Source organism: Musca vetustissima, unplaced genomic scaffold, assembly GCF_032173495.1.
Source record: "Musca vetustissima isolate MV318-11 ecotype Yass unplaced genomic scaffold, APGP_CSIRO_Mvet_v1 utg1266, whole genome shotgun sequence".
NCBI classification, from domain to species: domain Eukaryota; kingdom Metazoa; phylum Arthropoda; class Insecta; order Diptera; family Muscidae; genus Musca; species Musca vetustissima.
Window position 1 is genome coordinate 329172 of NW_026882875.1, and position 27477 is coordinate 356648.

Consider the following 27477-nt stretch of genomic DNA (forward strand, 5'->3'; position numbering starts at 1 on the left):
TTCCGATCAAGAATAAATATTCATTATAGAGACTCTGGGATATATTTCGAGGTGTTACAAACGGAATGACAAATTTAATATGCACTAAACCTTACGACAGAAGGTATAAAAAGAAACCGCCCGCCATCAGCTTTAAGAATGAACGTTTAATTGCAATAAATTATACAACTATGTTCTCATTCCCTTTAATTTTCTTTTGTTTTGTTTCGTTTTTTGCAAACATGGTCCGCCAGAACAGCTGTGAGCTTTAAATGAACAAAAACAGAAAAAACGCTATACAACATCGCATTTGTCCTCTGTGTTTCTCTTTTTATGGCTTTGTGTTCGTCTTGCACTTTACTTATTTCTGAGAAATGCGTGGGAATGACAAAAATACAAAATATGGAGACCAGCCATCCAACCTTCTGTCGCAAACCGAACATAGTGGACGCAAAGAATGAAATTCAATTTTATCCAGTTTTGTGTTTTATTTTTTCATTTGTTGAACGAAATGGAAGGTACAACACAAAAATCAACAAATTCTTAAAGGTATTTTTTTCCGGTGGTATTTTATTTACCAGTTGGATAGCACTGCGAAGTGCATAAGAGGGACTTTAAGAACCCTTGACACTAAAAAGGTATTAAACAGAAAGGAAATTAAGAAAGATGCGATGTGAAAGAATGAAATCATGAATGTGAAGTGTCTGATTTTTTAATGAATGGTGAATAGGAGAATTCACGAATTTCGGTCGTCCCTAGTTTGAATACGCCACACAAATATCTAATTTCATCGATTTAAGTCGCTATGAGCAACACAACACATGGTGGTACGTCAATTCTTCGAATGAGTAGGTTTATGCTAAGATTATCAAAATTTACATGAAATCGGAGGAATCTGTAAAAAGTAGTAAACCTGAACGATTTCTAACCAATTTATATTTCCTTGAGCCAAATTTTATTTTTTTTATATAAAGAATCAGACCTGGACGTATGTAGATAGTCAGGCGGATATGCGTAAATCGAATTAATAAGTAAGTCCAGTTATATCCTTAAAAATGAATATGCATGAAAACGTAGAATTCTGTACCACAGTGGGTGTAGGGTATACAATTTGTGGATATGTGATTTAGTTCCATATTTTACTTGCAAAATGGGAAATTTCGAATTACAAGAGATTGTAAAGTAGCTAAAATAACGATGGACCTTTATTTGGGGAGTATGTGGACCTACCTTGAATAATTGTCTACCGTACCGTACTACCCATAATGCCGAATTTTGGCCACATCAATTGGAAATTGCGGCTACGACTATTAAACTGCCAAAATAACTTTATATGAGTTTGTTTCGACCTGGGCCTATAATTTCGCTTGAAAACGTCAAGGTACATTTTGTAATAATAATTGTGAATTGAGGATTCCCTTAAGCCATTTAATGAAATTACTTCTTTACATCACTGATGCCTAATTTTGTATTTTATTTTATTTTTGTTTTTTTTTTTTTCACAATAAGAACCCACCTTGCTAATGTTGTATTCAACTTAAGTTTTGCTGCTAAGAAAAAGAAAAATAAGAACAAGTAAAAAACGGCACTTTTTTACCTCCTTCGTTATGAATGAAGAGGACCGCTGCAGACAAAGTCGGAATGTCCGAACAAAACAAAAGAGAAATGCAATAAAGAAGCAGGTGTTCGTTCTGACTTTACCTTATTGAAACAGTTGGAAGGTGAATTTCGCAATGCAGTTAAATGCGCTTTAAGGCAAGTGTGCATTTTTTTGAAAATGCCATTTGGGGATTTCTGTTAGAGGTATATTGCTTTTGAGAATAATTGTAATGATCCCGGGTAATTATTAATTTAATTAATTATTCTTGATATTCGTGGGAGATTCCTCCAGCCACCATTTGCCGTTAAAATAAAGTTCTAGGTTACAATATTGTAAACATAACCTTTGAATATCGGTTTTAGATATAAATATGTAGAAAAGTCGTACAATTCGATCAAATTTGTATGCCCCCCACAATGTGGTGTGCAGGCTTGAAAACTGAGGTACATCAATGTACCGATAGTAAAGAGGGGCCTTTGCATGGGATCCATGTAAAAGCATGGATCTACAATGACAATTTTCTGGGAAGGAGTTTTATTTAAGACGTCTGTCGTTTATCGAATATCCCACAAAAATATTTTAAAATTTGAGATTGCTATAGATAGAAGACCTCCATGAACATTTCCGATTCTATATTTCTTAAATTATAGAAGGTATTTGTCTTTTATATATCGAAGATCTTATAAAACATCCGGCAAAGGTCATGGAGGTCTTCTGAAATTATACGATCTCGATCTCGAGTCTTAATATTTTTGACGAACTTTTTTGGTATTGGCGAATATTTATGTAAAGATCTTTACATATTGCAAGGCATTAAATCTATTGAAAAGAACATCTTTGAATTCTTCGGAGAGGTCCTGTAATCCTGGTAGACCTTCAATGAATCTGATATTGATCGAAGATTTCACAGAGATATTAGAGGACTTTCAAGAGTCGTCTTTTGATAGAAGCTATTCGATAAAAAATATCTGATTTCATAAATGCCTTCCAGATGTCCAGAAGACCTACAGCAGGCCTTCTCATTATTCAAGGCTGTCTCCGGATCTTTACTCTATAAAAGATCCAATAGATGGAGTGTTCTTTAAAAAATTAAGATCCCTTATGATTTTCTACAATTTAAGAAATGTAAAATCAGAAGTTTTTCTAGAATTTAAGACTTCTGCTATTGATCAAAGATCCCACTGATATATTTGTTAGAAGCTCTTCTTCGTATCTTCTATACAATATTTAAAGGTCGAGTGCACATAAAAGAAGCAAGAATTTAAAGGTCTTCCACAATGGAATGGAATCATGGAAAATTCTGGTCTTTGGCACAATGTCTTCATATTTTAGACGATCTTTTAAAGGTACTGAGCTATATTAATGGAAAGGTCTTTATATATTCAAAGGCATTGAATCTTCGGTAAAGTTCTTCTATTATTACCAACAAATCAAGGTGGCGCCCTTTTTGGCCAGAACGGAACCTACATGCAAAATTTCGAGAAGACTGTTCCTTCATGATACCTCTAGATATATTTGATTTCTCTATTGTTTAGGTAGAATGATAGTCTTCGAATCACTTCATGTGTTTTTTGTACCTCAAAAGGCCTTATAAAAATAAAAGTCCTTCAAAGTATATTTTTTCAGAAGAACGGGGACTTATATTGGCCTTAAGGTTTTAAATTCATAATCTGCAAATATTGTACGCTTAAACCTCAATAATCTTTCCATTGCAAAAAATACCACCAATACAAGATAATCTAAACCACAAACCCAACTCAAGGCTTTGTTTTGATTTTATTTTTTTCACAATTTTAGCATTCAAAAAACGCAACTCAAATTACAACAATTTTATGATATTTTGAAATTTAGTGGTTTTGTCAGGTCTTAAATTTGGTTTTGTGTTTTCGGAATTAAAGGTTAATTTCACTTGGCATTGAATTGAAAGTTATACAATTGCAATAAGACGGCCAGCAAAAGAGCTAAGCTACCAGCTAACAAAGGAAAGAGAGTCTTAAAACAAAACAAAATAGATAAATGGATAGAAATACAGACTGAGTGACTGACAGCAACATTTACCAGTCAAAAATTAATGAAACGTCTATGACCAGGTTAACAACAATAACAATGGAATGGACAACAACAGCAAGTAATCACTGGTCACACGATGTGATGAATTGTAATTATGTCGTTTTAGCTGGGCGTGTTAACGGCTCAGCACCAATAAAATACCAAATATTTTTATGTATTTTTCCTGTCAGTACCCAGTCACTGCCACGGCTGTTATAGCCGCCGCTCACATTACATCGCTGGCTGTGGGTCATGTTTTGAATAAAGAAAGAAAGAAAATAATATAAACAAAGTCTAAAGGCGTTTCTTCAGAAATACACACAATAATAATTTGCTGCCGAACAACAAGACTGGAATACCAAAAACGGAATTTGGTAACAACGAGTTATGTAATTTGTTTTGTTGTTGTAAAATAAACAAATCAAAAAAGAAATGTTGATGATGATGGTAACACAATTTAAAGGATTTCATTCGTTGCACAAAAACACTTAGGGATATTTAAAACTAATTTTACAACATTTTTTTCTTGTTTATCTTTCTAATTTGTATAGCTATAGCCTTTAGGCATTTTTGCCGGCCAAACCCTGAGATAACAACAACATCCACTAGGAAATATGTATTGGCGTATAATAAAACCAAAAAATTGTAACAATCAATCTACAACCTTTCGATAAAGTACATAATTTTGGAATATCAATAAAAAAGGAAAACAAAATAAATACTTTATTTATTTTGAAAATAAATCCATCCGGTTAACCGGATTTTTTTTCGTTTACAAGAGAATTTGTCTAAATCCCGGACATCAAAATGATTGTTAAAATGGATCCTGATGAAATGATTACTCTGCGGGTGCAGTATCTTGTCGATACAGATCCACTCGATTGTACATCAATGTATCCGATACCGACACGAGCACCGACCTACGCCTTTGCCAGTACCATGCCATTGGCAACACAATTGGGCACCATACTGCGCATCCTTAATGCACCGCAAAGGGTAAGAGAAGTGATGAAATAAAAAAATTAAAAAAATAATAATAATTTAACTATATGGAATTAAGGTGATAAATATAGTTTGTTTTATTAAAAAATAAATAAATACATAATCAATTAAAATTTCAAGAATACAAAAATAAGCTGGTGATGGCAACCGTTACAAACCGATGGCAACGTTATCACAAATGTGATATATATTATCTTATATTATAATATTATATTATCGTATATTATTCTAAGTTAGCATAATAAATTTGCTAATGTTAGACCAATGAATGTAATAAGAAACTTATATAATTTTTTAAACCACACAGCTGATCAAACGTTTGAAAAAATGACTCATATATATATGACGGCTAAATCTCATTATCTGCCAATATTGGATTTTTTTTTTTGCTAAGAGGTCTTTTAACACTTGCAAATGCAAAATTCATTTCCATTTTGGTCTTCTAATCCTTAAAGCAATAACAAAATCTTTTTTCGGGGATTATGTTCACCTCCTCATGATTTAAACTGCACTATCGTAACATGGAGGTATTCATGCACTTGGTTATTGTAAAAAAGCAGATTTTTCTGGCGGATAGCTTTTCCATAATTGGCATCCCATGGAATGATAGAAAACTGGGAGCAAAACCATAACATAGGACCTGACACAGCATCCATTGCCAATGATTAAGTTTTGCAATGAGGTCAACATTTCCTGAGCAATGCAATTTATTTATTATTATCGTATGTTATATGTATCGTGTTCAGAAAGTTTTGCAAATGTTCCATTTCTGCATTTTATGAAATCAATTCATAAAACTTCAATAATGGTTTCTTGTAAGAGAGAGGGGAAAAACAAATTTTGAGTATGTTTGGTGGCCGGTTTTCAATAGCACAGAAACTCTTTACCGTTTAATTTTTTTATTTGGGTTTTATGCTTTCTTCTTCGATAAGTCTCGCCTCGCTTATTTTTATTTACCGTACATGATCTTGACTTGGATCATGGAACGATCTTATACAATGTTAAACATTCGGTTGGGCTAATTGCTTGTATTAACACTTGTCTGATATATTGTACTTGACATTTATATCGAAATAATTTGGAAAATACATATGTGAATTTTATAACACAATACAGAGGCCTGTAACAGGCTTTAAAATAAACAATGCAATGTAAAACTAAGCACAATCGAATGAGTGAAGAGTGGGTGGTTGTTAGCCAATGAGAAAGTACTCAAACGGCTGCAAACTAACAATAAGCAATTGAGGGGAGGACGGAGGATGATACCAAAACAAAACAATGAATGTTGGAAGTGAGGAGAAAGAGAGAGAGAAAATAATCTTGATATTAATGAAAACTGTACTTTTTTTGGAAGTAATAGTGGCTGTCTTCTGATTATAAGAATTTTTACTTTTATTCTGATATGAAAAAATTAACTATGAATGAAATTATGGAAATATTCCTTAACATTTTTTTCTGTTTATGTGGGTTATACCAAAATCTACACCGAAAGTTCATTCATATTGATATGGGGGAATCAGCCTGAAGGCCTGAGAACGTTGTATGATATAATGAAACCATGGCAATAATACCGCCTCTCTTGAAATGCTTCAATACAATATTTTACCTTGTCTTCTCAATTCAGAGATGGAGCAATCACAGAGCGTACTTTCTAAGCCCAAGTACAGTTACAATTCTTAAACAATATCGCTCAGTTTTGAACTCATGAAAATAACCGGTCACTTCGGTAAGCGTGGTTCGTATAATAGTGTATATATAATAATATGTTCGGATAATAGTGTATGCATGACATGTATTGGCGGCAATGGAAGGGAAATACACTTTCTCAATCACAGAATACGCATGGATAGGACCCAAAAATTATTTCCTCAGAATTTCCTAAAATAATGTTGGCAGATAGTATAATTTCAGGCAGGCTGATATATTAGTATCTCACATTGCACATGTGACCAGAGTTGCCAAAATGGTAGAAGTATTCACCTGAGACCTCTTTTTTTTCTTAATATCCCTCTGTCTGTTTAAATAACGATAGAGCTCGCAATATTAAAGACAGAGCTTAGAAATTTTGAACATATATTTTTTCTACTGCTCCTAGGATGTTTGGTATTTTAGGTTAGCCCATTATGCGGTATTTGGAAGATTTTGGGTACAATTTGTAAACCTTATCTTTATACTGAAAACAATCAACCAGTTTTACAACTGAATTGGTCCATAGTCCGGTTATTGGACTTTGGATTCTCATTGGCTAATAAATCTCGGGGTAGTATTTTGGTTACTTAAGGGGATCCCCCCCATTCTCGGTAAAAAAAAAGAAATAATTTTGTATTTTGATTTAATTCGAACCTACACTAATTCAAGAATGTCCCTATAAATTTTCAAGTGAAAATCTCAACAATTTTTAAGATATAGCCGATTTATTGTATTAGCATTAAGTGACGGCAAGAGGGCTTCTCAAACTAAAAACGCATTTTTCTCCAAACATCGTTTTTGCGAATGGCGGGCACGATAACTCAAAAACTAATAATCCGATTGATTACAAATTCGTTTAAAAAATGGATGACTTATACACATTTTTGTATTGATTCTATGCATAAAAAAGGAAATATGGGTCTGTGTCGTTTCCTGTTACAAACCATTATGTTTGCAACAGGCAAAAGGAAACTAGATAGACACATAGTTTCTTTAGAGAATATGCACAAAATCAATACAAAAATGTGTATAAGTCATCCATTTTTAACCGATTTTTTTGATTTGTATCATTTTCGAAATCTAATTTAATTTTCTTCCCCGTAATATAATAAAACTTATATGGCTTGATATCATAATTTCGTCGTACAGTCCGAAGAATAATAAATTATGCCATTTTATGCGTATTTTTCACATTTCAACCGCTGTAATTCAGCCAATCCTCAACCGATTTACCAAATATATATCTTTGAAAGGAAAAATTGTACTCTTCGAAAGAAAAAAAAAAGGATAATATAAGTCTGTTAAAAAGTAAATAAGTTATTCGACTTTCATATTGAAAATCCATGAAACCATGTTTTTCTCTATATTTACCGTTTTAAAATTATTTTCGAAGTGACTCAGAAAATCCAAAGATATTTTCGTGGTCCAGGGACTCCAACTTAACAGAATTGGTACATTAGAACCCCTGAAAAATTTTCGTGTCGCACAGTGTTATTTTTCTTCCTTTTTAAATTTTCAAATATATATGTGCAAAATTACAAACCTTAACATGCATTGGTATTTATTTATCGGCCCATTTAAAATCTTAAAAATAAAAAATCGAGAATGGGGTTCCACTTTTTTTGGGACGTCGGACACGTTTTTCGACGGTTTAGTTTTATTTTTTTTTTTTATTTTTATATATATATATGTTATTTTTAAATGAACAATCAAGACGAACTTAATATCGTTCAATATTTTTGATTAATTTTGACATCATTTTGGTTTTGCATTCCTTAGATCTTCACATACTAATTGATAAAACTTGCTTCAAGCCTTATCTGCAAAATAAAAAATTAATAGTTTTATTTTGCGTATAGGAACTATAATGATATAGTTGACGTGAATAGATGCTAATTAGAATACATACATTCAAAATATATGTTAAAAGACACTGTGTGTCAGTTAAGAATATGTATAAGAATATTTTATCAAATGAACTCATACACAATCGTGCTAATGATTGTGTATGAGTTCATTTGTAATGGAAATTGAAGTTTTTTATTACGATTGGATATAATAATTGAGATATTACGGATTTGAAGTGTAATTCAAAGTGGATAGAAATGATAAATTTTCTATTTTGCAGATGGAAATTTATGTCTATGTGCAAAAATTCTTAATGACAGATTCTAATGCTTATATATTCTGACAGCTAGTTTTTTTTAATTTCGTTCGAAACTGTAGTCCTCATGTACCTGTTTTGCCCTCAATAATGGAAAGGAAGAGCTGAGCAAGATCAAAAAAATATATGTCATAAGTGTATATATAAACTCCTGTGCCGAAGCTACAAGGCAGTGTAAAATAATTCAAATAATATTTCAATATCTTTTGCCCAAATAAGAAATAAATCCTCAGTATCGTGTATATGCCAATATAATTTCACCACCAAATCAATAGCATATCAAAAAACTGGTTTACGATTTCACATGTCGTTTATTCCAAACATATGACGAAATAAGACAAATTACATTTAAATTTAATTATATATTTGAATGGATAGCGTATTGTACCGCCTTGGGGCGATATTTGTGATCGTTATTTTTCTTTAATTATTCATTAATTCGCTCTCAATCATTTTAGGCGTTTTTTTCGTTTCTTTTTTTTACCACTTTGTTTGTTATAAATTTCTGGGCAGCCGGTTATTGGACTTTGTTTTTGCCGCATAGAAGCCGGTTGTTGTTGTCGTTGTTGTTGGTTTTAAAAACAAAATCAAGTTCTTAATGCAAAAATTATGCAAAATAAAATGCGGTTAAATTAATGATAACAGAAAAATAGTCTAATCGAATATAGGAAATTAATAAAGCAAACCAAAATAATAATAACAACAATGTGATTTTTCTGAGGTTATTGGAGATAAATTGACCACAAACGCAGCAAAAAACAAACATTTGTTGAATATTGCAAATTATTTTTAGGTTATTGTGGATTTTATAATGCAATTAGATAATTGATTCATGCATATTTATACCCTTCACCACACTGTGGTACAGGGTATTATGTCCATGGTTCCTTTTGATATATGCATAGAATCACTTTCTGAGTCGATTTATGCATGCCCGTCCGCCCGTCTGTCAGTCTGTCCATGTTAAATTGTAAACAAAGTACAGGTCGCAATTATGATCCGAATTGGATGAAATTGGGCACAGCTCATTTGTTTGGCAAAGGACGAACCCTATTGAAATTGGGAAAAATCGGTTCAGATTTAGATATAGCTCCCATATATATTTTCGTCCGATTTAAGGTAAATGGCGTATCAAAGTCCCTATATATCTTTCGATTTGCACGAAATTTGGTATAGCCTACTGAATTAGGTCTATAATGACGTGTGATAAGTTTCGTGAAAATCGGTTCAGATTTAGATATAGCTCCCATATATAGTTTCGTCCGATTTTTAGGTAAATGGTGCACCCAAGTCCCTGAAAATCATTTGATTTGCACGAATTTTGGCATAGCGTATTGAATTAGGCCTAGAATGACGTGTGCTAAGTTTCGTGAAAATCGGTTCAGATTTAGATATAGCTCCTATACATAGTTTCGCCCGATTTAAAGTAAAAGATTTACCAAAGTCCCTTCTTTCGATTTGCACGAAATGTGGCATAGCCTACTGAATTAGGTCTACAATGATGTGTGCTAAGTTTCGTTAAAATAGTTTCAGATTTAAATATAGCTCCCATATATAGCTTTGCCCGATTTTAGGTAAATAGTCCCTAAAGTCCCTGGAAATCTCTTGATTTGCACGCATTTTGGCACAGCGTAATAAATAAGGTCTATAATGATGTGTGCTACGTTTCGTGAAAATCGGTTCAGATTTAGATATAGCTCCCATATATATTTTCCCCCGATTTTAGGTAAATGGTCTACCAAAGTCCCTATATATTTTTCGATTTGCACGAAATTTGGCACAGCGAATAGTGTGTGTCAAGTTTGCTTTAAATCGATTTACACAAATCTGTCCCACTGTGCGCAAACGACTCTAAACTTGCCCAAACGAAGAGAAATTTTGCATTGGTTCCAGAAAGACATAAAAATCACATTTTAATTTCGTTGAATTTCATGTCAAAATGCCTTCAAAAAGGCGACGTCTTTTCGGATACATATGTAGAATATACCCAAAGTGGTGAAGGGTATCATATAGTCGGCCCAGCCCGACTTTACTACTTTCCTTACTGGTTATATCTGAGTTTAATGGAATAAAACGGATGATTAATTTGAGATTATTGAATAATTTTAATAATGTACTCAAATACATCGAATTTTGTCAGTAACAAAGTCGGATGGGGCCGCCGACAGTGAATTACCCTTCACCACTGTGGGTACCCATAAGAGATGCTCCTAAGATATATTCTTTTTATCCCCATTTTAAGGATCTTTGTATACTCAGTAGTGTTGGCGGGTTATTTGGGATACCATTTGTATTTTGTTTTTGCAAAATAGTCAGGCTTAATCCCAGTTTGTTGTTTTGTATACTATTTATTTGGATAAAAAAAGTACTTAACAGTTTATAAATCATTGCAATAATTCAATATTACACCATATATACAGAGTTCTCAAATATTACATACCTTGCCCTCTCACAAAATTTACTTATTCAAATTTTCGCTTTCATCGAGTAACACAAATCTTCATTTTTTTTCATTCGTTGTTTGTATATGTCTTGACCATTTTTATGTTAATTGATGTGAACGTTTTGTATTTCTTGTTTTGCAAATGTCATACGAACAGCATGTGACGGCGTTAATGACCGCAAATTATCGAGGGAGTAGGTTATGAAAACAAAAACGAAATCATCTTCACAAAACTGCTAACTGTTTGTATTTTTTGACCATAACCATGAAAACGAACTCAACATGCCATGAATAGTAAAATACGAATAGTTGACAAAAATATAAAAATCGAACAGTTCACAACCATTTTCAATGTTGATGAAGCTGTTTTTAATTGATTTTGGATATTGACAGTTTTCACTTTTAGTGGAGAAAAGAAGATTTGTTGTTTAGTTTTGGTAGAAGTAGTTTGGATATGATTTGACCCAGTTTTAAATGGCGCTAACTGGAAAGAAAGAAATTTTGGAAATATGATGGGGCGTAATTATGGAATGTGTGTCAGCGGATAGTTTGTCATTTCAAATTGTTGACATTTTGACATGAAAATATTTAATCAGGGTTATGGGTATATAAATAATTGTATATATAAGGTTCTCAATACAAATGTGGCCTGCATTCTCAGGAGACTAAATGAGGATGGACGATATGTTTATATTTTATAGTAAATGATGGAATGTGATAGCAGAGAGACTGTCATTACATATTATTAATTTTTTGCACCTTTAAATGATTACTGGAATTATAAAATATTCATTAAACCGACTTTCTATAGAACGAAGACCAGTAGTCTTACAATATAATTACATTGCATACATTATAAAGAAACTTTTTTGGAGATGCGTTATTTTGGACTGGAATTTTCACAAAATTTTTATTAGAAAAGGCATTCTCGGTGCGTAGAACTTTGTGACAGCACTAGTGAGTATTAGTGATGTCACAAAGTATCCGCCACCCAATACTATTTGACATATTATGGGAATAATTTACTTTACTTTAAATATTTGGAATTTTGTTTCAGTTATACATAAGTTTAAATTGACTCTTATATTTTGTTCATATTTACGATTTTATTTTAAAAATTAACAGATTGCTTTCAAAAAGCTTTCTATAAACCTATTCTAGGTTTTCTGTGGTACTACGTTGCGTATTAGTACTGCCACAAAGTATCCGCCACCTAATACCATAAAATAGCATGATAGTTGTTATTATCAAAATAAACGACTCAGTTTACACCTTCATTTATTTATTTAAACCTTTATGTCCCAATGTTGCACACAGGCAACAAAATGTTTTAAATATTGTATTTAAAACTCAGCAAGAAAATATATATTTTTTGCATAACACATGTTAAGATCTGATTATGGAGGACACATATCAAGAGAAAAATCTAAAAAAATCAAATTTTTGGTGAAGTTATGTGGTTTTCAATATATAGTTTAGTGCCACAAATGTGTACAGTACCAACATGTGTATACAGTCCAAATTATTTTAATAGCTTCGTATTCGAAATGTACGTGTTGTGCCCTCCAAATTATTTTTGATTCTTGTAAAAAAGAACCTAATGTAATAATTAAAATAGATTTTTTCTTGACATTGGACTTTTAGTTTTTAGAAAGCAATTGCAAAGAAAATAGTTCTGTATTATTTTTCAGAAAGCAATTGCAAAGAAAATAGTTCTGTAATCAAGAAAAAAATTCGGGCCATAAAGGGTTACTGAATATATTCATATTTCCATTCGTACTTTTACATTTTTTTTAATTTTTTTTCATGTACCTCACTAAGAATATGAGTAAAATATCTATTTTTTCAAAAATATGTAAAAGTTTCATTATTTTCAAAACTATTTGCTTTCTTCGTCTTACTTTACTACTATTTGCGCTCATTTGTTATTCCCTTTAGAAAAAAATCAACTTTCATTGTTCAGCTGTGTTTTTAGTTCTGTAACCATGTGTTTGGCTATTTTTCTTCTTGCTAACAAACTTCGTTCTCCGTTTACTCGATTGTGGTTGGTTTAGCATTTTATTGTTGGTTTATTTCAGGCACAGAATTGCTATTACAAAAATTCTCACATGTTTTTTCCAAATTATTTCGATATATATACCAAATATAATATACCAATCAAGTGTTGATACGAGCAACATTATGATTTTTCTAATTGTCACTTAACAAGCGAACATGGATGTCAATAAGACAACGGGACAAGACATAGTAGAGAACAAACGGTAAACATTTTTTGTTCCATAGAAAAACCAACACCATCCATTAACATTCCAAACTTGTACCTTTCTCTCTCTCTCTGACAAGAAACCAGTATTTAAAGATTTATGAATTGCATTCATAAAATGTTGAAATCCGTACATTGACAGCACTTTCAGAACACTTTATGTATATAAGCTATATCTAAATCTGAACCGATTCATTCGATTTCATATAAATCGCTCACGAAAAATTCGTCTATCAAGTACTTATTGACTTGAGACTAGAACGACATATTTTCAAAAACTCGGTTTGGATCTTGATAACAGAAAAAACCAAGTTCATTGTCTTGATGCCTTGGCGAGCATATTAACCCTTTCAGTGTCAAAAAAAAAAAATTGTCGGAATAAAAATCTAAAATTTTGTGCATAAAATCATATGAACCATAGAGTTTATAAAAAAAACAATTCTTATTTTAACCATCGGACATTTTTGTCTGTCTTTCAGCAAAAATAAAGACATCAATTGTAACGGTACATAGGATAACCGAAAATTTGCAAAGGAAGAGAGTAATTTTAAATGTCGAATATATTCGACAAAAACACTGAAAGGGTTAAGAATCCAGAAGAACAAATTCGCCATAGGTTATGTATTTAAGTTATGGAAAAAATCCTTGATATTTTGGATGCGGTCATTACAGATTATTTTTGAGATGTCATCGAATCGAATGAGATTATTTTTGTATAATATTAGGTTGGGGGAAAATGAAATCCATTATTTTTTTCGGCAGATCGTTGTACTGATAGATTTCTCGTAAAGTATCGATCAAATAAGGGTGACATTTCCCAGTAAAAATATATTTTGCTTTTTTTGTTTGGTGCATTCAGTTGTGAGTTACAGGGTGTTTAAAATGGAAGAGAACAAAGAGAAAATTCGGTACATTTTACAGTTTTTCTTTGACAAAGGCGAAAATACAAGCCAAGCGGCTAAAATTGCGAATGGTTTTTATGGTTCCGATACTCTAATTTTGATTTTGTAGATTCCGTTCAGAAATTTTTCATGTTAAAGATGCACCTCGGACGATCGTCAAAATGTCGATAAAATCGGAGAAATTATAGAAGTTGACCGGGATGTTAGTAGTCGTAACAACGCCCAGTAGCTAAAATCTGTTTTAAACCATTTACAAAAAAAAAAAATAATAATAATGAATTTCTTTTCCCAAAATTAATATATCCTAATTATGACTCTAGTCCTCGAGTCATATTTTTCGTCCTTATTTTCTTGGATGACGAAATTGTTTGACCTCCAAATATTCTAAAAAAAAATTTGCTCATAAGATTTTGTATAGGTTCCCAAAGACGGAAAATCGATATCCCTATGTTTTCATTGTCCTTTTGCAATCGTACTCGATCCTTGTTTAGGTAACCTTGATAAGAAAATTTGCTACCCAATTAGAACCCAAAATACCAAATACCGTGACGGACATGACTATATCCACATAGAATTTTATTATTATCCAGAATAAATATACTTTTTGATACTGATCAACAATATATGCATCACAATCACAATTTTATGGTGAAGCTATACCCTATTCCCTATTCAAATTAAATCGCACCATTTCCATTGAAAAAACCTAATATAAATAATAATTATTGTGAAATCTAAATTGATTAATTTAAATTAACCCTTTCCCCTATCTCTTCAGGGATGATTCTGAGTATAATATGCTAAGATAATGTGCGATGAAAAGGGTGGGTCCGAACATACCAAATTGGCAGAGAATACATCTCAATATAAATGCTTTGAATTTGAATACACATATTTTCACATCCACAATGCTCTAATTGAGGCGGCTTCTCTCACTGACTGTCAGAAGATTGTCGCTTCAATTTGATTAGTCGATCACTTTGACACTTTCCATGTAATTGAAATTGAAATTCATTGTCCGACTGACAAACTGACTGGTGTTGGTAATTCATAATATTTGAGGTTTGACCGAATCGTTGTTGAGGTGTGGTCTTTGTACTTTGCCCCAACTGGTATTGGAAACATTATTTTTCTAATTGCTTCATTAATTCAATCAATTTTTTTTTTTCAAAAAATAGAATAACTGTATTTTAAATTAAATACGCAAATGCGTATAAATTAAATAAAATAATAGACATTAAATACAGTGGGACCTTTCATTATGCCACACACAAACTATCGTTTTAACAAAAAATATTTAAACGGACATACTGCGGAAATTAAAGCTTTTTTGTTTGGCCAATGAAGTTAATAAAACTTCATTGGCCATTCATTTATGAAAGGTTCTACTGTATTTAAATTTTTCCCTGCAATAAAATTTAATCACTTATTTGAATTAAAACGCAATTTGACACAATGTTTTCGGTTATTTGCCGATAATTTTTGTTGTTTTAACTAATAATGGTGATGTTCGTCGCAAATGTTTTTATAATTTAATTACCACATGATTTTGATACCAATTACCAATGGAAATTCGAATACCTTTGACAGTTTACAATTTGAAAACCAACAACACCACCACCAAATATTGTAACAAAATCTAAACAACGTCAATAACATGACTTGCGATAATCAACCACAATTCGGTTATATTATTTTTGCATATGCGTTGGGTTGCTTTTCCTTCCAGCTTCCAAACCGCTGATGCTACCGCAATTGATTTTGCTTGTGCTTCTTCTTTTTCTTCATCTTGTTCATTGTCATAGCACTGGTAATTCAATAGTGCTGCTGCAAGCCTCAAGTCTTAACTAAATCTTATTAAATTTATGGAAATTGATTGGCATTTGTTGTTGTCAGTATTCTAAGTGTCCTAAGGGGGTTAGAAAGAGGAACCAGGTGCTTTCTTCGAAAACAGGTGATTTCAATTCACTTTTATGGCTAATCTATTGCTCTGTCGGTGTTATTGTTGTTGTTGTGGCAAAAGGGATAAGGAAACAAATAATTGTTTTCTATTGTTTGTTAGATTCTCAGTTTTTGATTGGCTGCGTTGCATTTATTTATGTTTCCGGTTCTCCAACTGCAATATTCTGTCCGCAAGAAAAAGTAAAAGAGGCCAGATCTTTGAATGCAAAGCAGAAAAGCTCAGTGTGTATGAGTAGATTTATTATAGCTTTCAACGAGTATATGTAGCCTGACAGATTTGTATAGCAATTCATAGTTGAAAAAGGTACATGGGATACACTAAGATACATTAAAGACAATTTCGGAAAATGAAGACCCCATGTAGATCATCTGTATATAGGAAAAGTCGACATTAAGTAATCTGGACGATACCATTTTTTTTTTTTTTTTTGGTTAAAGGGATTAAAGCGATATTCTCGACAATTCGACCAACCCTTTGTCACGGCAACATGAAGCAGATTATTATTGCCTATCTACTGAGACGAGAATTACGACAAACAATTGAGTTCGGTAACCGACTCTAAAATGTTTAAGTACATTTTTATAATTACTAGACGTTGATAAAAATAAGATCAGGATGTCTTATTGTGATTTTCTATGGATTAAATACCATATGGAAAGCTATGAACCCTGGAAGCGGTGGTATATAAATGAAATACTTTTGAGAGAACTTCGGTTTCATAGAAAATTCTCAAGCGATCGTTTATACCAAGAATATCATAATATAACCCAAATTTGAAAACCCCCAAATGGACCCTCAATGTCGTCCTCTTGAGGGTCCTATTGGGGATTTTGCACTTGGGGATGTATAAAATACCTTTAAGGGAACTACTGTAGATAGAATACTCTCAAGTGGTCATCAAGAGAGATTAGACCCTCAACAAATCGCCTAGAAAAAAATTACTCTCAAGCGACATTCTCTATATTGAAGACCCTCAACAAGTCTTCTGCAGATAGAATAGCCTTAAGGAAGTATTCCTTATCGGGTATTTTTATACCCTACCCTATACCCGAAATATTGGTCCTAGACCCACCTTTAAGCATACCGATCGTCATATCTCGACTAGCTGAGTAGATCTAGACATGTGTGTCCCTTCGTCCGTCCATTATAATTTGTAAACACGATACAGGCCACAGTTATGGACCAATCTTCACGAAATTCTGCATGTAGGATGGGTTCTGGGCAATGAAGACCCCTATTGTTTTTAGTAAAGATCGGTTAATATTTAGGGGTTGAAATGGACCAATTACTAAATTTTTGTCGTTTTTTCTGGTCGATCCAGGGGCCGCAAATACACGGAGAAGGGAGTCGGGCCAAGAAATAAGCATGCCTGTTTTAATAAAGATCGGTTAATATTTAGCGGGTCAATGGACCCTGACTTTTGTGTGAAAATTTTGCATTCTATAGCCGATAGATTTACCTCTGAAGAAGCTACCACCGAAAAGTTTATAGTATATCCAAGAGGGGTGGTTGGTCTTCAAATTGATACCAATTATATTGTCGTATGTATAGTGCTAATCGCTTTGAAATTTTCCGTGAGGTTCCAGTAATGATCAAAGACAACGCTTCGGTGATGATCAAACAATAATATTGGGATGAAATGAACCGAAAACGTAGTTTTTTGTGTTTTTTCTAGTCGATGCCACAATTGAAATCCGAACATCACAACACAACCCATGGAGAAGGGAATCTGGATATGTAAATAGAAGGGTGAATATTAGTAATATGCGTTCAAGAGGGTGTAAATATCGCGAAATATTGTCCATATGTCCATAGAACACATATGAGTCTTTTACAGATAGAAGGCCTTTAAAAGGGCTTGCATGGTTAGAAAAGAAGAAGTTCAGGAAGTGCTATGAAGATAAACAAGTAAAAAAGTAGTGTAGCCGAAACATATATATCCTCAGTCTATAGTTTGGGAAGTTCTTCGGAATTACATATAGGTTTTATTAGTCGATTTGGTTCAAATCTTGCGTTCCTTTCGCCTGATATTGGATTTATAAATATGAAAAGTTTTGACCATTTGTAGGGAAGGAGTGGACCAAGTAGTCTTAAATTCGGTAATATATTGTGCAAAGTTTGGTTCAAATCCTTTCCTACTTCTTCTAAAAAGAAGATCATTAAGTGGACCTACAAGAGAGCTAGACTCTAGGATAAAGGTTTTATAGAATAGATCTCCGCAGAATTTTGTAGCAAATCCAAGAAGGATTCCTATATCATAAGGAGTACTGGATCATTAGATGGAAGAAATCAGAAGAAATCTTATGGAGTTTTCCTAGGGTCTTATAAAAAGAAGATCATCAAGTCGGCCTAGGATAAAGATTTTCCAGATTTTCTATAGGAGATCTTCGCAGAATTATCTAGCCACGGAAGCATATATAGGAAATCTTCAGGAGGCTTCCTACATAAGGTTTTCTAAAAACGACAATCAAGAGTACTGAGTAATTAGATGAAAAATTCCTAAGAGGAAAACTTTACAAGAATTTCTAGCTAAGGAAGGATAAAGTCTTAAAAAAGAGAATCAAGTGGGCCTTTAAAAGTGTCACTTTAAAGGGTCTTGGGTAGACAGTAAACCTTAAAATAATTATCTTTTTTGTTTCGTAGAAAAATGCTTTCTGTTAGGAAGTTACAAAGTAATTCCATGTTTCAAGATAGCTTAAACAGGTTCGCGACTGATGTTTGTTTCTTAGAATGTAGTCAATGGAATATAAATGGCATTATTTTTTGTTTCCATATGTGTTTTAAAATATTAATCTAAACTCCTAAAAAGTTTTTTTTCAAAAATATATCTCACGGCTATGATTGCCTGACCATGAGTTATTAGCAAACTACTTATCCAATAAATCCCATTTAAAAAATTGAACATTTATTTTCCATTTAGAATAAAATGTTAATATCAAATTCCTCTCGAATTTTTCAAAGAACCAAAAATAGTTTAGTCCTAAAAGACTTCTCATCATTTAAAGCCCTTTTGTGCCTTTGTGGTAGTTCCCTTAGGCTAAACAGCTATAAGCAAAAAAATGGGAAAACATTAACTAATCATTACATCTCTCTTTAAGTAAAACGCTAAACCAGCAAAACTAACTATTTACCTTTGAGGATGTTGAAAGTAAAACATACAACAACAACAAAAAGAAAATGTAATTTACTTTTTTTGTTTAACTTTTCCTAATAGATAAAATTCTTAGATAAGTTCAGTAATACAACACAAACACCACAACTCGTCATTGTCTATCTGTGTGTACTCCTGAAATGGAACGAATGAAGGGCTTAGCTTAGCTAGCTATTGGCTTAAGGAAATACATTTGTTTGCAACAGCAAACAGTATTGATGTTTTTTTCCTGCACTCATCTCATTGGCAATTTGTTGCAGTCGCCTGTCTGTTGCCTGGTGATTTACAAGCTCTGGGGCAACATAAAAAGCCCTACCTTAATTTTTGTGTCTATGTGTGTGTTCATTACAGTGAGTCCTGCAAGATACAATTCTTTGGACCGGTAAACACGGTAAACATTTTCCATGTTTTCATATAGCTCTCATATAAAATTACGCTGTAAATGTTCATTTTGGGATTCAGGAAGATCGAAAAAACATTTTTATAGAAAAGTTTAGATTACAAGTCTATGTTTTGGCATAGCCCCTTAATAACTATCCCGTCCCATTGTCGATATTTTGAAGTTTTTAATCGCATTTTTGCATCGAAGTGGCTGTAATATTCCATTGCGGGTTCGGAGGGGGTGACATACATCTATGCAGAAAATAAAAATTTCAATTTATTTTTTTTTTTTTTAGTCTATAGCTGGAAGGTCCATGTTTTGACATAGCCCCATAGCCCTATTTAAAGTTCGAGGTCAATTTTTGGTGTAATAATTTGGAATTCCAAAAGGCCAAATATTATCAATATAGGTCCATGCTTTGGCATAACTTCCATTTAAAGGTCAAACGTCATGTTCGATATTTTTAGGGTTTTGCCGCATAGTCCCACCGAAGTAATTGCAATTTGGCAGGTGAAGAAAAAACCTTTTCCTATAAAATGTTAATATAGCTTCTTGATTGTTAAAAGAAGTTCGTAGCCCAGTTTTTCAACCTGATTATCTGCAATTTTCTATTTAATTTTCTCAGAGCATAAGTACCTAGTAGTCATAGTCCCCATATAAAGTTTCCGACATATTTTAACGCACACCCCAGTTGGGCCCGACTGAACCCAACATTAAGGATACCACCATATTTTCGGAATTTTAAAGAGCATATTCTCATCGGCAGAAGTTTGGCACACGGGCTTTATGGAGTGTAAAATCTTCTTCGGTGAAAAGTTTCAATGTACGTAAAATTCCCGACATTTCAAAACTCCAAGTGAAATTTAGATTTTTTAAAAGTATATTGTGAATATTTAAAAAAAAAAAAATATTTTTCACGGACCACAACAGTTTTGATTCTTTAAATAATAGTTTTTTGCAAGGACCACAAAAAAAAATTTTCAAATACCACAACAAGAGTCGATTTTTTAAAGAATATTTTTTCAAGGGCATGAATGTTTTAAAAAAGTGTGAATTTAAGTTTTTTGAATGCAAATCGTATGTTTAATATAATTGTCCCCATTTAAGGATTCCGGGCAATTTTAGGTATATCGAAGGAGCACCTTATGTTTGGCTTCTTTTTTAAACATCATTAGGGTTTTCCTTATCCAAATTATCCTTTCAAACGTACCGTATCCCACTGTCTCCCAAAAAAACAACAACTACACCGCCATGGACCCAAACAAAGATCAACAGGCCACCACCATATTTAGTCAACATCATCAATAGGCAATAGGTAACAACAGCAACAAATTGCTGGATTTTTCAAACTCTCAATGGTTTTGGATTACAATGGCAAAATGGTGTGTTGTTGTTGTTCTTGTCGTTTTTGTGTTGTTATTGTGTAATACATCATTTACGCAAATAATACAAACAATTGCCGCGCGACATCGAATCCAAAAAAACAGACAAACCAACAATATGTTGTTGTCGTTGTCTTTTCTCTGGATGTATATTGTTCCTTTTTCTGGTGTTGTTGTTGCTGCTGTTTATTGTTAACAATAAATTTCAAACCTTTCGTTGACTTGCCCAGTGTTTTTTGGCGCATTCTTCCGAATCTCTCTAGATGGTGGCTGGAAAATGGAAAACTCTAATCCCCCATTGAATCCAAAGGCACAACATAATAATAGCGTACCACCAGCCCGCCAGCCAGCTATCCCCTTTAACGTTAGCCCTATTGTTGTTACATAAATCCAACTCCTTGGAGTTTTAACAATGAATTGGGAGAAAAGAAAAATCGAATAAAACTTGAATCAGATTTGACGGCACCAGTCAACAAGGCTAAGCACTTTCGGAGGGGTTTCCCTTTGTTTATGTTGTAACACATTTTCGATATCAGAATCCACTCATCGCCATCATCAGCAGCAACATTATCAGCGATTGTTGTTGCAATGCCTATTTTACGTATTTGGTTGTACAAAGGTTTAAAGGGATTTTCGTCTTTAATTTTATTTCGGTTTGCCAAAAATTTTACGCGATCCAATGAAAATTCAGAAAATTTTAAGGCAATTTTAATTTGTTCGACGATACCTGGGGAATATGTAAATAGTTTTTATTTCTTAAGGATGTAAATAAGAATAAAACTTGAGAATAAGTTGACATGGATTTTTTAAAGTATTATATATTTTTTCAAGGGCCACAACAAGCATGGATTCATTTAAGAAAGTTTTTTGAAGGACCATAACAAAACTTAAATTTTTTAAAGAATATTTTTTCAAGGATCACAACAATCGTGGATTTTTAAAGACTATTTTATTAAGAAGTACTCCAAGGCTGGATTTTTTAGAGACATTTGTTCAAGGACTACTCCAAGGGTGGATTTGTTAAAAAATATTTTTACAAGGACTATAACACGCATAAATTTTTAATGAATATTTTTTCAAGGACTACTCCAAGGGCGAATTTTTTAAGGTATATGTTTTAAAGGACTAAAACAAGCATGGAATTTTTAAAGAATATTTTTCCATAGACCTGGCTTTTTAAAGGGTACGTTTTCAAGGACTACAAAAAGCGTAGATTTTTTAAAGAATTTTGTTTTTTTTCACGGACCAAGACAAGAATCATTTTTTAAGAATGTTTTTTCAAGGACCACAACAATCCTAGATTTTTTTAAGAATATTTTTCAAGGACCACAATAAAACAGGATTTTTTAATAATGGGCGTCAAGGACCACATGTGGTGTGGGATTTTTTTTCGAGGACTACAACAAGCCTGGATTTATAAAAGAATATTTTTTCCAGGACTACAATAGGCTTGCATTTTTTAATGAATACTTTTTAAAGGCCCACAACTAGGGTAGATTTCTAATGAATATTTTTTTAAGGGCCACAAAAAGCGTGGATTTTTTAAGGATAATTTTTACAAGTGCAACAAAGATTTAGATTAAAGATTTTTTTAAAGACCACAGCAAATTTTCATTGTTTTTAACTAAATTTTTTTGCACGACCACAACAAAGTAGGATTTTTTTAAAGAATATTTTTTCAAGAACCACAACTAGGGTGGATTTCTTAAAGAATGGTTTTCCAAGGACCACAAAAAGCGTGGATTTTTTAATGAAAATATTTCAAGCGTCAAATACAGAAGAGCATGAAAACTGATTCGAATTGGGACTAGGGAACATTTACGGTACTTAAAAAAATCATATTGTTATCTCCATTGCATCACAAAAATCATCTTGTTCTGCATCCATACATTCAATCTTCTTACCTAGAAATAAATGCTAAAATTTCATTCCTTAGAATTTCATTTCATTTTTTCATTTATTCGTGTACGGCAAAACACTAAAAGACATCAACACTTTTGTCTCCCATATGAATGTGTTGAAAAAGAAAAGTAATATACGACGAATGTGTATTTTTTGCATTTCCTTTCAAACGCACAGCATGGTGGAGCTTTCAACAAGCTCTCTTTTATTTGTCATGATGGCTGCTGCCGTTGTTGCTCCAGTTGTTGCTGATGGTGCTGTTGTTGGTGATGTCTGCTGGTACCATGCTGGTTTCCTCGGTCGGTTTCTCCATTCACTGTGTCAACGTTTTTTTTATGTGTGCACAGATTTTCACATGCTGGCTGGCTAGCAGACTGACGGTGACCGGAGATTGACAGATGTTCAAATTAACAACAACTGGAGCAGTCAGAACATTCACTGACCAATCGGAACATGTTTTCGGCATGTGCAAAAAATATAAACACTTGCTGCTGCTGTTGGCATCAAAGTGATCCCCAAAAACAAAAATCTCGTTATCGTTGTGGAATACATAATCAAAGGGAAAGGTCACACACATCATAAGGAGAAAAAAGGAGTAAGGGTGTGGATTGCATTTACCTGTCCAAAATTAATTGGAACACGCAATTATGGCCAAGGTGAAATAAAATAAGTAGAAATGATTTTATGTCCAATGGAGATGAACATTATACACCATTCTCCATTAGGACAATGGAAAGGATATATAATATATTTACTCCAGGATGTGCTGTATGTCAACAACATTGAACATATTTTGTGAATTCGATTTTTTTCATCCATCGAATTAATATTTAATTCTGTTCCGGGAAATGTGTGTAAGATCTTCACAACAATTTTTCGGTGCTGTATGGGTGCTATAGTGGCTTTAACGTACATCCTGGCGGACTTGGCAACAACGACTTAAAAGTACTTTGAGCAACGTAGGGCAGTCAATTCTTAATCGTACACCAGAATTTCTTAGCCTAAAGTTTTCGAAAAACGAAAAAGAGGAACCCATGGTATATATATCTAAGAGATCTCTGGTGCATTCTAGTTTGGATTTTCTTAAAAATATTTTCAAAGACTACAAAAATCGTGGATTTTTAAAGAATATTTTTTCAATGATTTTGGCGTGGATTTTTTTGAAGAATCTTTTTTCAAGGAGCACAACAAGCGTGGATTTTTTATTGAATATTTTTCAATGGCCATAACAAGCCACGATTTTTTAATGAATATTTTTTTCAAGAGCAATCGTGGATTCTTTAAAAAATTAATTTTGTAACACATCGGACGTGAATTTTTTGGAAGAATATTTTCCAAGCCTCACAATAGGCATGGAAACATTTTTTCAAGGATTTTGTAGTGAATATCTTTTCAAACATTTTTAATGTTTTTTTGTCAATGGATGAATTTGAATTTGTTTTCCACAGCAAGCGTGAATTTTTAATGAATATTTTTTCAAGATGTATAACAAACGTTAATTTTTCAATTCTGAGTGACACACCGGAATTTGTTTCCCTAAAGTCTTTGAAACGAGCTCTCACACGTACGCTCAAGCCAGCGCCTTTTTCTACGGCAAAAACGTGGAATTAATAGGTATTTCATCATACAGGACTTTTTCTCGCACTTCAAGTGGTCAACGAATTTCGTCACAAGAAATTGCTGTTGCTTAGTTCAAAAAACAGGTTTTGGAGGTACGTCAATCATATTGGAAAAAATACTTCGACAATTGGTTTGAGCACATAAAAGAAAACAAAATTTTTTGAGAAGTATTTTTCACGCCATTATGATCCTTGTACTAAATTTATTAAAAACCTTTTTTTATCATTTTTTCTTATCAATTGTATATGTACCGCCCTTAGAGTACAAATAAAAATTCTTACAATTAAAAGGTATTTTTGCAACCTTTTATTTCCGTTGCTAACAACGGACTTCTACATTTGCGTTACGAAATTCGCATATGTGTTATTCCGATATAAATGCTAAATGCAATATATTAAGGCGCAAAGGGGATCATGTAAGTAAAAGAAGAAGAAAAAAAACATAAAATCAAAATAGAAAAATTAAAATGAATTTCTCTGTCAAAGAAGCCCACCACCACTAATAAAAACACTCCAATGTTGTTTTCTCTCTCTCTCTGACAAGAAACCTGTATTTAAGGTTTTATGAATTGCTTTCATAAAATGCAGAAATCGCGACAAATTATTTATGCCCATTTTTTTCTGTGTGCGTATTCCCCACACCTACAAAACTTTTTCTTAGCATACCAAAATAACACCTCGTTTCACAAATTATATACCACAAAGAGCAGTATAGTTGGGAACGATCTTGCTCGTTCATTTTATAAAAACGAACTAGTTTCTTTACTCCATATATTCCGACTCCTAGATAGGACATCGTTGATTTGTTAATGGATAAAAATATTGAAAATTGTACAAAAATGGGAAAAATTGACTTTCAATAATTTCTATTTATTAGAATATTCAGCAGCTACTAAATTCAACTGAAAACTGTTCGTTTATCAAAAAATTGGAGTGCATAAAAGTTCGTCTCGGCCGAACTTAACGCCAATTTCGCATCTTTTATTTCACTTTAATTTTAATTTACTTGCAATCTCTGCAACCTAATAATCATTTTGTTTTCTAAAAATCCATTCCATTTAAATTGTCGATTATTTATTAATAAAAAATAAATTGGAAAGTAAGCTAGGGTAATTATTCTTCTCTTTTATTACCAATGATGATTTGATGGTGAAGACAAACCTCTTCCCAAGCTGATGATTGAAGCTGTGCATCAAAACATTATTAAATTGGCAAATTGAATGAAAGTAATTATGGTGCAGCTTCTCTTTGTGTTTAATGTGCTACTAATAAGTGGCCATGGACATGATGATGAAGTTGTTGCTATTGTTATTTTCATTCCCCATTTGATGATGCAGCAGCTGCTGATGGCCGATGAGAAATCTGAAAAAGAAAGAACCAAAGATGAAGTTGCAGATTGCTGCTAAATGTAAACGAACTGACAAACGACAATAGGAACAATAAAACACATCAAAACATGCCATCCAATGTGGACAACAATTCTCATTGAGAGTTGGTTTGGTGGTTGGTTGGACACCATCTAGACTAGACGTACACAATTGCTAACCAGCAATCATTTCTTTTATTCTTTAATGTGTGAACAAAATAAATTCTTTGCCATTTGGACTTTAACTAAATACAAGAATATGAATTTGCGTTTTTTTCTTCTTCTTCTCTTTCGGTTGCTGTTTGTTGTGTGGCTTTCATTTTCAAAGCATCTCCCATTACGTGGCTCCTAATCCGGGTAGATGCAACGCAAAAAAACAGGAGTCTGATTTGTAATGGTCTGTGCAAACCAAACAACAACATTTACTACTTTTCTCAACTTTTTTAGTTGGCTAGAAAATAACTTTCAGTTTATTGTAGATGAGTTTGCAAAAATGGCAATAATTCTTAGTTATGTGTCATCGTTGGTTGGTCCAGAGCGAAGTGGTTCGCCGGTCGCCTGCAACAAAGGCAAACTTCTTAAAGCGAAAGCTTGAAATGGCCTTTCTAAAGAAAAGTGCATCCGCAAGCCATGCAACACATTTGTATGTTTTTTTTTTGTCAACGTGGTCGTGGTTGTTGTTGATAAATGTCCCATACATTTTAAATGGTTATAATTCTTGAAAAAATATATATCTTTAATAGAAAGTGGTGTTCAATTTCTTTTCTTTCGGAGAGACAAGAAAAAAATGTTTAATTATGATATACTTATTGTTTAGATTCACTTTACTAAAATATATACAGCAAAACTTTCATAATACCGAAAAATAACTTAGACCTGTAGGGAGTTATGGAATTCATTATAACACTGTGCAACAAATTTCAATTTTTTTAATAATTGTAATTATGGGGAAATTTAAAAGAAATTATAATAAATATATAAAATAAAAATAGAAGATGTATTGGGATTAAGATTTCCCAAAATCGTTGCATTTTAGATATATGGTGTCTTTGGCAATATTACATATATAAATGTGACTCTCGACTCTCTGAAACGCTCTTTTCGGTCCAGAAATCATTGAAAACTCATTTAAATTTTGGCAGGTCAGAATATTCTACAAAAATGTACGCCATAAAGTTTTACTACAAATCTCGGAATAGATCTAAATTATTAAATCAGTCTGACTGACAAAAATCGTAAAATAGGGTTAAAATCAATCTTAGGGATAAAACCGATTTTATTACGAGTTTGTGCCAATTTCCCCCACTAGATGTCGTTTTAAAAGAATGGTATAAGGAACAAAAATATTCTCCATAACATTTTAGTATAAGTCGCCGAACAAGAGAAATCGGTATATATCATACCGATACACGTGTCTTCTTATTTTAGCCTTTCAATCATTATTTTCTGAAATTTCCCGAATATTTTTTGTGTTAAAAAGTGTAATTACCTCATTAATTCTACTCGACTTATGGAAGTTCGATTGTAATTAATCAACATTCATTATACTCTTCTAAAAATATGTCCTACCTCCAGATGATAAGGAAATTTTCAGAAGAACAATGTTCCATAAAAATGGCAG

The 27477-nt window shown here is 32.7% G+C and overlaps 1 protein-coding gene across 1 annotated transcript in view; it reads left to right on the top strand.

Moving 5' to 3' along the window:
• Nucleotides 1-4423: 4423 nt before the first annotated feature.
• The window catches only part of LOC133329561 (FH1/FH2 domain-containing protein 3), a 76628-nt gene continuing 53574 nt past the window's right edge, over nt 4424-27477 (top strand). The window contains exon 1 of the mRNA XM_061538038.1: nt 4424-4624. Coding sequence (XP_061394022.1) covers nt 4436-4624 — 189 coding nt within the window. The 5' untranslated portion in view covers nt 4424-4435. The remainder of the gene's footprint in view (nt 4625-27477) is intronic.